Here is a 16,081-nt window from a genome sequence, read left to right as displayed (position 1 = left end):
AACGTCTGCATTAGCATTTGTTGTTATTAATATTCTTGATGACTAACTGGGATGAGTTGGAATGCTGAAGTCATTTTGAACTGAATTCCCCTAATGGCTAAGGTGTTTCCTTGCCATTTGTCCATTAGTATATTTCATCTATCATTTATTTATTTGTTTGTTTGTTTGCTGTGTAGAGATGTTTTACCTGAGTGCACGGTGTGTATGTGTGTGTGTGTGTGTGTGTGTGTGTGTGTGTGTCAGAGAGAGAGAGAGGGAGAGAGAGAGAGAGGGAGAGAGAGAGAGAGAGAGAGAGAGAGAGTGTGTGTGTGTGTGTGTGTGTGTGTGTGTGTGTGTTTTGCCTAAGGCGTTCTAGAAGGTTGTGAGCCACTATGTGGGTTCTAGGGAATATCCCAGGTCATCTGCAAGAGCAACAATTGCTCTTAATCACTGAGCCGCCTCTCCAGCCTCTGCGGGTTTGGTTTTGTTGTTGTATTTTTGTTTTGTTTTTTCTTTTTGAGAAGTTTCTGTTTAGTTCATTTCAAATTGGATTGTTTTTTTTTAGTATGTGGTGCTTTGAAATTTTTTTGTGTATTTTTTTTTTTTGGTTCTTTTTTTTTGGAGCTGGGGGACTGAACCCAGGGCCTTGCGCTTCCTAGGCAGCGCTCTACCAAACTAAATCCCCAACCCCATTTTTGTGTATTTTTTTTTAATTAATTTACTTATTTATTTTTTACTTATTCACATTATATCCTGTTCACTGCCCTCCTCCAGATCAACCTCTCCCACAATCCTTGCCCCTGTGTCCCTCTCTTCTCCTTGGTGAGGTCCTTGTAATCTCCCCCTGGCATTTCAAGTATCTGAGAAGCTAGGCACTTCCTCTCCACTGAGGTCAGACAAGGCAACCCTAGCTAGAAGAACACATCCTAAGGACAGGCAACAGCTTTTTGGGACAGCCTCTCCCCATATGTCCCCCTAACCCCCAACCCCACCCCCATTCTAGTTGTTGGGGACCCACATGAAGACCAAGCTGCACACCTGCTACATATGTGCCCGAGGCCTAGGTCCAGCCAATATGCGTTCTTAGGTTGGTGGTTCAGTCTCTGATAGCTCCAAGGGTCCAGGTTAGTTGATTCAGTTGGTCTTCTGGTGGAGTTCCTGTCCTCTTAGGAGCTGCAATCCTTCCTCCTATTCTTCCAGGAGTCCTCAAGCTCCACCCATTGTTAGGGTTGTGGATGTCTGCATCTGTCTGAGTCAGTTGATGAGTGGAACCTCTCAGAGGACAGCCATGCTAGACTCTGTCTGCAAGCATAACAGTGTATAGCATTAATAGTGTCAGGGATTAGTTGTTGTCCATGGGATGGGTCTCAAGTTGGGCTGGTTGTTGTTTGGCCATTCCCTCAATCTCTGCTCCATTCCCAAGGCCTGCATTTCTTGTAGACAGGCTAAGTTTTCGGTTGAAAGTTGTGTGGCTGGCTTGGTTCTCTATTGTAGAAGGCAGCCTCCCCAGGCTCCTATCCCCAGTGCTGTGAGTCACAGTTGGAATACCCCATTGATTCTTGGGTATCTCCCGTGGCCCGTCTCAGTCTCCCTGAAGATTTCCCCACCCCCCACCTCCCCCACCCCCCCCCCCCCACCCCGTTTGGGTTTTCTTAACACCAGCCCTCAGCCAGATTATGTTAGCAGGCCAAGAATGCATCCCATTTTATGGACCGCCTCTTCAGTTGAATTAATTTTCTTTGCTATTCATAAGCGTTTTAATTTCATGAAATCCCACGTGGTGATTTTCGTAGTTACTTTTCAATTTCTATGCCAAAAGACCATGACCGAGGCAACTTAGGAAGGAAAAGCTTGCTTGGACTTCTGGTTCCACAGGGAATGTGGTCTTTCGGGGCAGAGAAGCAGCAGGCATAGCAGCTGGAACAGCAATGGAAAGTTCACTTCTTGAACAGAAAGCAGGAGTAGAAAGAACCAACTAGGAATGGTGCAAGGGGTGAGTCCTCAGAGCTTCCCCCTTAGTGCCATACTTTCTCCTAGGCCCCCACAAACAGCACCAGGAATTGGGCACCAAGTGGTCAAATTCCAAAGCCTATGGGGATGAGGAAGGGCATTATCATTCTAAGTACCACATCTTATTTTCTGTGCTATTCAGAATGTTTTTGCCTATGCCTATGTGTTGAAGGCTATGTTTTTCTTCTGCTTCAGCAGGTTTAGAATGTTAAATTGTATATTAAAATAACTGATCTATTTGGAGGTGGGTTTTGAAAAATGGGAGAGAGAGGAATCTAATTTCGTTCTTCTGAATATTGATATCCAGGTTTTCCAGTGCCACTTGTTGAAAATGTTTTCCTTTTCCTTTTTTAAAGCTTCCCTTTTTAAAATGTTGTTTCTTGGCATCTTTGTAAAACAATCAGATAATTGTATTTTCATGGACTGTATCTTCTCTTCTATTGATGGACTACTTGTGTTGGAGGACATGATTTTTGGCATCTTCCTAACTTTGTCATGTTTACTGATATTACCCTGTCCTCTGTTTTAAAGGGTTTGCCTGGTGATCCTGGTTACCCTGGTGAACCAGGAATGCATGGTGAAAAGGTAAGGATCTCTGCACTGTGATGTGTCTGGTTTTACTCTTATTACCATAGCAGTGCCATTTTTTCCTTTTATGCCTTGGCCTTTAAATTTTCTTGCTTTGCTTTAAATCACAGTGCAGACCAAGAAAATGCATGGGATTGCACTGACATTAGAATGTCAGTGCCTTTGCTGCAAGCACGAATCAGCAAGTCCTTTAGGAGGACGATTGGTCACTGTTCCAGTGAGGTTCTCTTGAAAAGTTTAGAGTTGTAAAATTAGAATTTCTCCTCTAAACATTTTCTATTCTGTATGTAATCATTGTTTGTTAATCTGTGGCTAATTCGTTGTAGTTTTCCCATTGGACTGATGCATCCTGACTGAGGTCATTTATTTAGTAACCTATTTTAAAAGTGCCGCTGAAAGCATTTGTGAAACACACAGTTACCCTATTTTTAGCACATCACAAAGTATTCAGTCCTCCAAGTCCTCTGTTCTCTAACTGCTTTGTATCAAAACAAAACTGAAAAAAATTAAAGCAAACTTGAATTATCCAGAGTCACATATTTTACTGAGGGTTTCTCTCTAAACTAGATCCAAGTTTTAGTTTAGACTAAAAGACTTAATTGGAGTAAAAGGATGAGATCATATACTTAAATGAGATTGTTTCTCAATTAGTAAATTATGATGCAGAGTAATTTTCCTACAATGGGAAGTGTGTAAAGAAATCTATTCTTAAGTCTTGGCCCATAAAATAACAATTGAATATTGTCTTCTTCCTTTATGACAATGTTATCTTCTTCCTTAATGGCAAGGCATGTTGCTGTTAGGAATCTGTCCAGTGTCTTCAGCTTTTAAGTAAGCTAGAGAGGTTAAATCATTTTGGTCAAGATTATATAACCAGTATATCCAAGGCAAAATCAAAGGTCTTTGCAGGCTCAAGAAAGAGTTTCATTGACACATGTTATACTTTGCATTTGATTATTTTATGAATGAGTCTTTATGAAGCTCAGTTGTTACTTGAGGGAATCCATACTGTCATGTCATTCTTACTAATTATGTATCATACCATTGCCTTGAACAGGGCCAAAAGGGTGATACTGGCCCACCTGGACCACCTGGATTTGTAAGTCTTTCTCTTAAGAATTCATTTCTCAAACTTAACATTGTATCATCATTTTTGTACACAAGCTATACATTCCCTACCAGTTCCTCATAGAACATAAAAATCCATTCATTATCAACTTCTACTGGCTGAGAAGCCACTAGAGCTTTGTTTGTTTGTTTTGTTTTGTTTAATCATCCATACTAAGCCTGAGGTTGTTATACTGTTTGGCCTCTGGTTACTTTTCCATAGTTAAGGTCCCAAATTATACATCATTGTTTTGCATCACGACTGTCAACTGCTTTCCTAAGTAACCAGCAGGTGGTGCAACTGCTGTTTACAAAGGATTCAGGGCAAGAATTCTGGGGAAACCAGGAATTGGTGGTTTCCCCTATAGTGGTCAAGGTAAATATGGTTTTAGTCCTGATAGGTTTTCTCAATTTGCAATTGTCTGATTCACACTTCTCTCCCTTCCTGAGTGTGTGCTTTCTGGGGCTCTAGATAACAAGTAGGAAATTGCTATAATGGGTAGGAGCGAATAGTATACATTGTCCATCGTATTTACATTGATTGTGGAATTTAAGTCATGTATAATCCCACGTGTATCAAGAATTAAAAAATATCACTGTGAAGGTTTAACCAGTCTTTTGGGTTGAAATTTGATGATGCTCTAGACTTAAGACGGCACTGGATACACAGCAGTGAGTGCTGTAAAACATATTCTATACTCCTGACATTTTAGTTCTTCATACCCTAATGAATCTCAGATGGGAATACATAGAGTTCTACTAAACCTAATGAGGCCATGCTTAATAGATAGTAGATAATTTTTTATCCATTTTCATTTGAGTGTCCAGTTCAAAATCAGTTCTCCAGAAAATAATCCCTTTAGAAAATGAGAGAATAAAATCGGGAGCAGAAATGGAACTTTTAAGAGTGCGGCACACTTTCCCCTTGGGACCATGACCCTCATTTTGTATCTTAAAACTTTGAGGTCTCTTCTTTTTTTTTTTTTTCCGGAGCTGGGGACCGAACCCAGGGCCTTGCGCTTGCTAGGCAAACGCTCTACCACTGAGCTAAATCCCCAACCCCTGAGTATCTTCTTGTTTATTAATATTTTTATGTTCATTGGACGTAGGTAGAGTGAAATATCATAGTTGCCTAGCAGGTGTTCATTTGTATGCCAGGTCAACTTAAAATTCTTTATTTTATGAAATTCTTTAGAACACAAATAAGTCATGAGAGGATGTAGAAGATAAGTATTCCTGAAAGAAATGGAGAATTTCCAGGGAAGAGCAAGTGATGTGTGAGCGAGTGATGTTTGGAAGGCATATATAAAGGGCACTAATGAAAATGTGTATGTTGTGTGAAGCGGTTCTAACCAGATAGACTTGAGCGAAAAGGATTCATTGCTAGAAATGATAGGGAAAGAAATAAGAACGATACTGAAGGAAGTGATTTGACCGAGTTTAGGGTTCCAGTAAGTATGTAGGCAAGTAGTGTCTTTGGGACAGGTAGCTTACATAGAAAAGTTGATTTGAGGAAAGCAGCTTAATGTGTGAGACGAGGACAGAAATTGTGGTGGTTTTGGAAAGAGTTTTAAGGCTTCGGTTGACTGGAATATTGTGAATAATATGAGAAATGACAACAAAACACACTTCTAGCTTTCTAAGCCCTGGGCTCAATACTGCTGACATTGCACGTTTTCTAAGGGGTGGAGGCAACTTCCTCTATGGAACAGTCTTAAGGAGACTCAATTTATATGACCGTTTTAATGACTTTATATCTAAGAACTGTGTGAAAATAAGGCATTATAATTGCATGTAGCTGCTTAATTACATTTAGAAGACCAAGCATCTTCTTCATTAAATTCCTGAATTTCTTTTTCCATATAAAGGTAATTCCTACACCTGGAACTGGTGTGACTATTGGAGCAAAAGGAAATATTGGGCAACCTGGTTTGCCTGGAGAAAAGGGAGAGAGAGGATTTCCTGGCATACAAGGCCCACCTGGCTTTCCTGGACCTCCAGGTAAAAGAGATTATGTTTGTATCTCTGTGCCTACAGTATCCTAGCCACGCCATACAGACAATTTTATCATATTGGTTTGACTGGGCATGGCAGTGGATGACATGAATATTCTAGGCTTCACATCTGGTACATTTGTGTATGATGTATGTCTGTGTGTGGCTGAACTCACCCATGTGAGCACCTGTGGAGGCCATAAGCTGACACTGAGAAGTATTTCTGCGCCTTTTTTCCTCTAGTCTGTGCTTGCTCAGTAAGGCTACGCTTGCTGGCCAGTTAGCCCCCAAGTTTTGTCTACCCCACCAGAGTTGAAGTTCTATTACCATTATCACCTTCCCAGGCTCTTAAGTAGTTTCTATGGATCTGACCTCAGATCTTTATGCTGTCCCAAAATCACCTTACACACTTAGATAGCTCCCCTATGCAAATGAGGACTTTCTAGAACACCGAATATGCCAAACCTATATTGTGTTTCACAATAGATTCTTCACTTGTACTTTTAAAAGCTGACTTAAGTACCGTAAATATCACTTTTACCTTCTATTGAAAATATATTGTATCATTACACTTTTCATGTTTTCAGGGGACAGGATACTGACCTAACAAATCCCTTACATTTCTACATTCCCTATATAACATTGTTAACCATCACCATTCACTTAGAATTCCAGAATCAATGAATTAGAAATCTGCACTGTGATAAAACTTTAAGGCTCGCCACTGACTTTTATATCATCCCCTTAGAAGACTCAATGTTGGTTGGGGATTTAGCTCAGTGGTAGAGCGCTTGCCTAGCAAGTGCAAGGCCCTGGGTTCGGTCCTCAGCTCCAAAAAAAAAAAAAAAGACTCAATGTATACCGTAGCATGTACAATTTGGCTGCAAATTAAAGAATTATAGTTCCTTTTCCCTTCAAGGAAAGGCAATCATGATGAGGAAAGTGACACCTTGTAGAAAAAGCTAATAAGTGTGAGTTTCATATGGTCTAAATATGTGCTTTTTATTCCTTATCTCAAATCAGTGATCTAAATATTTCCTTTGCCTTGAAAATAAACATAAGGCATTTTCCCAGGGTATAATAAGAGTTCAGGAGTTGAAGAGTATAAAAGAAAACTATAATGCATAGGGGATAAACTGTATTTCCCCAAACTATCATGTGTGCAAGTTGAAGTACAAAAAGTGGGACAAGAAGCAGCATTTGAAAACAAGTAATGTCTGTGACTTTCCACCTGCGTAAAGTATGTTTGTGCACTCGCACACACACACACACACACACACACACACACACACACACACACACACACACCATCCTCCGTAAAAAAGATTGTTAAACACTAACCAAGAGTAAAGTAATAACAACATTATAAAGCCACATAACTATAAGACTAATAGACTCACGTCATGGAAATTTCAGAATTTAGGAATTAAATTAAACAAAGAAACAAAAGAAAGCAAAATCCAACCAAACCAATAAAAAGAAAAAAAAAAAACCTTTTGAAAAACCTACCTAAGTAGGGAAAGAGGCACATTGCCTTCGGAACAGTATGAGTTTGTAGGGGAATAATGGAGCATATTTTCACAGTAATAAGGACAAATAGCTATGAATTTTGGATCCTATATTTTCCTAAACTGCCATCCTGGTGTGAAGATAGAATACCTAAAAGGTTTACCTCCTCCAGACCTTCTTTGAAGTCATTCCTAAGGATTTTACTCTGACAGTAAGGGGACAAATTCAGGATAAAATATGGGTGGAAGGTAGGATAAAAGAACCAGTGACTAAGAAAGATTTTAATAACCTATATTAACTCTTAGTTCGCAAAAATATGTTTAAGTCACAAACCAAGACTGTGTGTGTGAATATTCTTTACATGGTATGGGCAGATACCGAGGGGATAAGGAGTCAGCCAGTGGTAGGTACAGTTGCTGGATTGTACTTATTAGTATGTGAGAACACAAATATTACTCACTATAGGCTTTTAGAAAAATACAAATTTAAGGGCTTTAGCAGTGGTTCAGTGGATCAAATGTTTGCCACACAAAAATGAGGACGTAGGTTTGAATCCCTGATGTAAAAACCTAGGGACAGTGATACATGCCTTCAATCCCGTACAAGTAAGACAAGAGGATTCTTGGGATTTTCTGGCCAGCTAGTCTTGACTACTTGTTACGTTCCAGCTTCAGTGAGAGAGTCTGTCTTGAAATATAACACGGAGAGTGATACTTATACATCAGAGAGGGCGGGGAGGAGGAGGAAAAGAAGGAGAGAGGGAGAAAAGGAGGAAAATATAGACTTAAATATACAGATCAAAATTTATAAGTATGGTTATTAAGAAGAATAGAAATAAAATGTACAATTTAACTCCAATTAGAGGAAAAATAGATCAATCTATATAATAGAAGCTAAAATTAAGCAACAAGAAGGATAAACCTTGATGTATAGAAAAATAAATATAAGATGACACAGAAGATACTGAAAAGTAAATCATTAACCCCAAGAAACGTTAAAAGATAAAACACCAGCTAGATGATACTAATGTAAAATTGAGATAAAATACTTGTATAGTATTCAGAATATGTCTACCTGAAGCAGAGGAAACTTGAAAATAAGGTGCAAAAATTACTAATTAAATGACTCATAGGAAAAAGAAAGCTATTTAATTCTAATGTCAAGTGAAAGAAAATTTAATGAAAAATGCCTTACTAACACAGATATTAATAAATAATGATGCAGTGATTAAAGTCATGAACCTTTACACAACTAATGAATAACCTTCAATTATATATTAAAATTGATAAGCTTTGGGGAGTCAGTTGACAGGCCTTTAGCACACTAGTATATTAATATAGGTATAAATAATTTGGCCAAACATAATGAAGCTATCTGTAGGAGAGATATGTTCTAGGAAGAAAGAAATATATTCTCTGTAAATTTACATAGAATATTTATAAAAAGTAAACTCTTGACTTAAAAAGAATATATATTGTGTGTATGCTTGTATATGATTCTCTGTGACTACAGTAAAAAACTGGAAAACATTACATATCATTAAAATAAGGATGTTGTAGCCCTTGATGCCAAAAGACAGTACAGAGATGGGCAATGCTTTTTCCTGCTGCTTATTGGTTTGGAGGTAGAGCTGGGGCAGAGAAGTACCATGCAGGACACAGAGTCAGAAGTATGGAAGCAGTCCAGTAGCTGGTTATGGAGGTAGAGCCCAGTTAGAGCCACATGAGTTGATGCAATGGCAGAGAAGCGGGTTAAAGATAGATGGGCTAGCTGAGGAGTTACTGCCCAACCAAACAGACCAACAGCCTTATGCGTCATTATGTTTCCATGTCCTTCTTATTAAGCCACAAGGGACCCCTGAAAAACTTGCAGTATTTGAGCCTGTTGACATTTTTCCTGCCCTGGCTTAGAAGCTATATCAGTGAAAGCTGGTGTTGTATTTGTCAGTGTGCGTGACAAAATTCAGATGTCTAGATTTTTAAAGTGGCAAAATTTAAAAGATCTAAGTACAAAAATGTTATCTGTTCCAACTTGTATTTGACCCATCACATAAAATGCAAAATAAAAATTGGAAATCAAAAAGAAATCCTTAAAATGATATTTGCATGTTGAAGAAGTTAAAAATAGTTACAGAGATAAAGCAGACATATGTGACAATGCAAAGCCACTAAATGCTAAGCCACAATAAAATGTGCTTCATATCAAAAGCCTTTGACTATAGAGCAAACTGTACCCACACTCTATCACAGACTACAAATACCAAAAATAAGAGAGAACTAGGAATGTAGCCCATGGATACCGTACTTGCATTTCACACACAAAGTACGTATCCTTAGAAATGATAAAGGAAACAAAATGGGATAAATTTAACTCACATGTACAAACAAGAATGTACAAGCACAAAAATGTAGAATTGAACACTTTAATGGGATGAAAAAATATATGAAAACAGAAACAGATACAGCTGAACATGGACAGTAAAATATGATATGGAAATGTGTTCAAAATGAGGATAGATTGAAAATACAGTTAAGGTAAAACTCACAAATGGTAAAAACTAAAATTAGTAAAGAAAAAAGGATATTGCCATACATTTTTATTTTAAGTTACTGGAAAACTGTAAATTTCCACTAATATATTTAATATTCTAGATGAAAAATACTCTTTAAGCAAATTATTAAAGATGTTATGAGTAGGAAGTCTAAGTAAGTCAATTAACATAGGTGATTTTGAAATATTGAAGATATACATGAAGAAGTGTTGATTTTGAGGCATTTTTATAGTTTTATGAATGAATTCTACCAAACTGGGAAAAAAAAGAACCCCACGGTTTGTATTATTTCAAGGCATTAGTAGGAAACTTAATAACACCAATAACAAACCAGCCAAAGAAAAACACTATAAATAAAAATTACTCAATCTTACTTATGAACACACTATGATAATGCTACATTAAAATTACCATATCTCTCTATAAATTATACATGATGTTATCACCATTTAATTCTTCTCAAGATATCAAAGATGGTTCTGTTACGTTGCTGTAACTGACTATATTTATAATGTAAGAGACAGTAGAGCAATAAATGTATAGAAATTGATAATAGCAACAAAGCATGTAAATGTAGGGAAAAACTCTATCCAGACCTTTGTGAAATAGTTGTGATTGGGGGTTCAGTGGTTTGGAGAGCTAACTTTGCTCTCTGGAGGACTCACGGTTGGTTCTCGTGTCTGCATGGTGGCTTAACTGCTGATAACTCCAGTTCCCAAGAATCAGATTCTGTCTTTTTACCACTTAGCACACCAGCACACAAATGAGGTGCATAAAATCACACAGGTTGACACACATATATATGAATTAAACATATATTAATAGTGAATAATTTAAAATTACTAAATATATACCAAGATACACTTTGTGTAAGAGATCAATAATTGAAAGCTCATTACACTAAGGAGTAATCTTTTAAAGTCCTGGCCATGAACATCTGTAATGGGAACCAAACCTGGGTCCTCTGGAAGGACAGGCAGTCCTTTTAACCACTGAGCTGTTTCTCCAAGTCCCAAGGAAGACATGTTATACGTTTGGGGAAATAGCCATTTCGTTTGGAAGTGGATGGAACAAAACTTCTTTCTTCCAAAGTGAGATCTTTCTCCTGATCTAGCGTTCTCAGTACTGTGTGCATTTGATTACTGATACTCATCTTGTATCTGAGAGGTTAGTAAGTAAATAAGACTTAGTCATGATGTGTTCATACTCTTTTAATAAACATTTCTTAAATTAAAAAAAAAGTCCCGACCATGAGATTCCAAATTCCAATAGGATTTTTAAGAGAAATTTATGTTGATACTGACATTAATGAAGAGGTTTAAACTCTAAGTGTAAAAAATGTTTTTTAAATGTTTAATTATGTTCTTTATAGTTTTGAAAATAAAACATAAAATGTGTTGATGTGCAAAAATAGGCCGTGTGACTAAAAAATGTCCAGAAGCAGAGTTATGTTTTATTTGATCATGTTCAAATACCTGCTCTCTTTTTGCATTTTGGCAGTTTCATTTGTGTGTATAATACACTATAATTATATTCAGCTTCATTTACTTCTGTCATTCCCCTTAATTTCCCTTTGAGCCCCTTCTTCCTACCTAGTACCCCCAGTGACAAGACTACTGATGAAAAGTAACACCCCTCCTCCATCAACAATCAACACTCCAAAAGTCCTCAGGAAAGAGGAGATCCCTGGAGTACTTTCCTTATTCATGATAAATTGTTGAAAAGCCCATCACATAAAAGGATCTGTAGCTGCTGTGTATTCCAGATTTGCAATGGCCATGTCATATCTGAATGGCAGGCTTTCATGGCACACTTCTATGTTTTTGTCACGGAGCCACAGTTTTTGTTAAACATTCTCTCCACCCCCCACCTCCACCCTCAGAAGTGCTTGCTGACAGGAGCCTGATATAGCAGTCTCCTGAGAGGCTCTGCCAGAGCCTGACAAACACAGATGTGGATGCTCGCAGCCAAGCATCTGACTGCAATGGAGGACTTAGGGAAAAAACAGAAGGAGCTGTGCAACCCCATAGGAATAACAACAATATCAACCAACCAGACCCCTCCCCCGCAGAGCTCCCAGGGACTAAATCAGCAACCAAAGAGTACACATGGAGGGACCTATGGCTCCAGCTGCATATGTAGCAGAGGGTAGCATTATCTGGCATCAATGGGAGGGGAGGCCCTTGGTCTTGTGAAGGCTCAATGCCCCAGTGTAGGGGAATGTCAGGGTGGGAAGGAGTGAGTGAGTGAATGGGTGGTTGGGGGAGCACCCTCACAGAAGCAGAGGAAGAGGGGATGAGATAGGGGGTTTCCAGAAGGGAAACCAGGAAAGGGGATAACATTTGAAATGTAATATCCAATTGAAATAAAATATCCAATAAAAATAATAAAAAATGTAGAAAGAAAAATAATCCCCTCCCCCCATTACTAATGATTTTTCTGATATTTCTAAGGGTAGAACATCATGTCAAAGAAAGTGTATTAATTTATTAGTAATTTCAAAAAGTCATAAAATTACCTTTGTTAGATGGTTTTAAGACAGGGGCTCACTATGTATGGCTCTCATGGAACTCACTATATCAGGTTGGCCTTGAACTCACAGAGATTCACCTACCCTTGTCACCTGAGTGCTGGGTATAAAGGTGTGCCCTGCCACTTCCTGGCTATTAATTTAAATAATTATGCCTTATACTCAAACTGTTACATCATTTAAAAATTTTTTTGCAAATGTTAATTGTCATAGAAAACCTTAAGACAAAAAAGAATTGAACAGGAACTAAGTTGGGGAGGAAGGGGTTTGAAACATGAGCAGCAAACACGGAGAAGAAAGATAAAATAGTGCACATTGTCTCTTCCATGCAGAATCTAATTTAGCCGTATAGAATGACGTGGAAGCAGAAAGAACACTGATTGGGTGGAGAAAAGAGAGTAAGGACAGGTGGGACAAGAGATGGTTATGGTAGTATGGTGGTGGATATGAACATATGTATATATGCCATAATGCAATCCATTGTTTTGTTTACTAAAAATACAATTTTTAAAATGTGCAAAGAATATCCAACCAATATTATATTAAAGGCAGATTTTATCATTCCTGATGTCTCCTTGAGAATCAAGGTGGTCACTTTAACATGTACTTTTTTTTTATTTAGGGCCAGCTGTCATGGGTCCCCCTGGTCCTCCTGGATATCCTGGTGAAAGGGGCCAGAAAGGTGATGAAGGTCCCCCTGGAATTTGTATTCCTGGATCTCCTGGACTTGATGGACAACCTGGAGCTCCTGGCTTTCCAGGACCTCCTGGTCCTCCTGGCCCTCAGTTACCCCCCAGTAAGCTGTGTTTTTATCCTGACAAGTTTGGCTGTTCTTTTGCTCCACTTCATTTATAAGTGAATCTGACTGAACTTTGGCATCGTCATTTATGTTCCTGATATCTAAGAAATTACGCTGTTATTTTTAGTTTGTGGTTTTAGTAATTCATTGGTCTTCAAACAGTGTTCAATATCAAGGACATGTCGCCACATTGCTTATTGAGTAGCATTTTACTGAGAAATAATTTAAAACAAGTATTTTTCTAGCCTTTCTGTTTTTTCTCTAGTCTTCTCAACATTTAACAATCATCTTGCTATTTTATCATTAACCTCAGGTCATGAAATCTGTAAAGCAGGCCCTCCAGGGCCCCCAGGATCTCCAGGTGACCAAGGACTCCAAGGAGAGCAAGGAGTAAAAGGTTTGATCCCTGGGCATCTTTTCATTCTTTAAAGTCATTTGCAGAATGCCCTGTATTCTAACTTCTATCTTAAGACAGCCATTCCCAAGCCCACACTCCAATATCATCCCCTTAACAATAGTGTATATTTTTTGTAGTGTTAATTTCATATCTCAGCTCTTTTTAGCTTACAACTTCTAATAACTTGACTCCAGCACGTCTCCCATTGAAACCTACTTTAGACTTGCTGTAACTTAATGGTATATTGTCTTTCTCTTAAATTACCTTAAATTACGTGACCATTCATTGAAATCAACTCTTTTATTAAACTTGACTACTTGGCAGTTTCCTCAGTTCCTTTTATTCATCTGGAACCGAGGTTTAGTATCTTCGTTTCTCTTTATACTTACAGTAATTATCACTTTAAGATTCTTAACTCGCCTCCTTCTTCATTGACAAATTAAAGTAATAACCAACACTTGCAAGGATCTATGCCGCCATGTACACAGAGCTACTTACATTTGCGCCCAGGCAGTACTTTCTTAACTAATTATTGCTACTATTTCTACTTAAAGCCTAGTAGTCTGGATGCCCTCCTGTTTCCCTAAGAGTTTTGATTCAAAAAAATTTCACCTAGTTTTTCCACTTCTACTCTAAGTAATAAAAAATATTACAATGTTTCAACTTCCTAGGAAAGTTAATGACCATAATATAGGCCCAGTTCTTCAGGGGAAGAAAAACAAGTCAATGAAAAATATGGAGGCTGTATTTGTGTAAAAATGCTGGATAAGTCATCCAGCAAACAGACATGAGATGAAAATGTAACCATTTTATCTAATGTACAATGTATTTACTACATAGAGGACTGTGGTAATAAATTAGTACTACCATTCTGGTGCTTTATAAAAGAGTACATTTTGTCATGCTGAAATTGGTTGGGGCTGGAAAATCAACCTATAAGTGGCTAATAATATTAATGACAAGGAGAGATTTTTTGGTCACTAGAGTTTCTAAAGTTGAAAATAGTAATGATTTTTCTATTGCCCATTATTAGTCTTGCTTTTAATATTACATGAAAATTCTAATTACATGATTATTTACTTTTTGTTTTTGTTTTCTAAGAGTTTCTTAAGCATCTAGCTATTTACAGTAGACTGAAGTTAGTGTTAAATGTTAGTGGTGGTCTTGGAATTGTATTAAGATTTGTTTGGGTCTTTGGTAGCATTCGTTTGTATTTTGTTCAGGAGTGATGCCAGCATTAGCATATATTATATCAGTGTCAGTAGAAGACCTGTAATGTACTAATTGAAGGTGTTAATGGTGGCTTTTGATAAACTTAATTATAGTTGTATTATTAAGAAATTATGAGGTAGAGGGTTTTTGTTCAATTGAATAATGTGAGAGATTGAATAATTTATGAAGGTGAAGAAACCGATCCTGATTAAGATGCAATAGGTAGGTCTGACTATGTTATAACACTCTGACATTTGAATAATAGTGTGAATTCTGGGTCCTTACTTGCATTTTTATTGTAATTGAGATTACTCAAGTAATGACAGTAATGCTCAAGCAATACATAATAATAAGAATTAAAAATATAGGTACTACAATTAAGGAAATAAATATCATTATCTATCTTAATTTTTTAATTATTTTTATTCTATGGGAATTGCCAAGGGTTTATGCTTGGATAGCTATATGATTTAGGGCACTGCCTTTTTAACTAAGTTAATTCTAGAAGATTTGAAGCTATATTTTTGATTACTAGTTTGTTGATAAATAACTTCATTGTAGTTGAAAAATCCTAGAAAATTGGAGGAACCATGGGTAGATGAAGAACACTAAGTTGTAAGATGATGAGGAGTGTAATCATTGAAGGAATGCATCTGTAGGTGTTTGTGGGGCATTTTCCAGACAATATTGTTTGACATCTGAAATCTTGCAAAATGCTGCCAAACATGGGATGTTTCATTGGCTTAATTAATAATGGGAGTTGTTTTCTTAAAATTAACTAATGCAAATAATCCAGATTACCTTAAAATGTTGAAAAGGAGGATTCGTATGTGATATACAGGAGTTGGGGAGGGAAACAATATGATCAAAATATACTATATGAAAAAATTAAATCGTAAATAATAGAAATAGCTTACAAAATAGGGATAGCTAGATTTGTAAGATTACCACAAATTCTTTGGGGGTGATAAGGTAGAATAGGGTATAGTAGTTTTAAATCTTTAAAATAAAACATCATAAAATGGTTTTAAATCTTTAAGCAAAACATGGTTTGCTCATGAATTCCCTAATAGTATGAAAGGCCACATAACTAGTAGTGCGTGCCTAGCAGATGAATGTGCAATTCATTATTTTTAAGTCTGCTCGTGGGACAAATGGAGTTTGTTATAATGATGGCTCTTGTGTTTAATACACTAGACTGTAGCTTGTATGTATTCATTCATTTCCCTTACAAATCTATAACCTGGTCCCACTTCCCCATTCCACTTCAGCAGATTGATCTATGGGCCGTTCCTTGCCTATACATAGACTATACTATACTTATGCAAATGCCATGCCTTTCATTTTGCTCATATAGATATCTTGTCAATGAGATCTGTCCTGACATCCCTGTATTTAAAAATTG

General features: G+C 37.3%; 1 protein-coding gene across 1 annotated transcript in view; it reads left to right on the top strand.

The window, feature by feature from the left end:
- LOC116888646 (collagen alpha-5(IV) chain-like) overlaps positions 1-16,081 on the top strand; it is a 760,537-nt gene that overhangs the window by 625,434 nt on the left and 119,022 nt on the right. Inside the window, exons 17-21 of the mRNA XM_032889937.1 lie at positions 2,521-2,574; positions 3,635-3,676; positions 5,553-5,685; positions 12,891-13,064; positions 13,381-13,464. Of these exons, the coding sequence (XP_032745828.1) occupies positions 2,521-2,574; positions 3,635-3,676; positions 5,553-5,685; positions 12,891-13,064; positions 13,381-13,464 (487 nt within the window). The remainder of the gene's footprint in view (positions 1-2,520; positions 2,575-3,634; positions 3,677-5,552; positions 5,686-12,890; positions 13,065-13,380; positions 13,465-16,081) is intronic.

The sequence above is a fragment of the Rattus rattus genome, chromosome X (genome assembly GCF_011064425.1).
Source record: "Rattus rattus isolate New Zealand chromosome X, Rrattus_CSIRO_v1, whole genome shotgun sequence".
NCBI classification, from domain to species: domain Eukaryota; kingdom Metazoa; phylum Chordata; class Mammalia; order Rodentia; family Muridae; genus Rattus; species Rattus rattus.
This window is presented reverse-complemented; position numbering and strand designations above follow the sequence as displayed.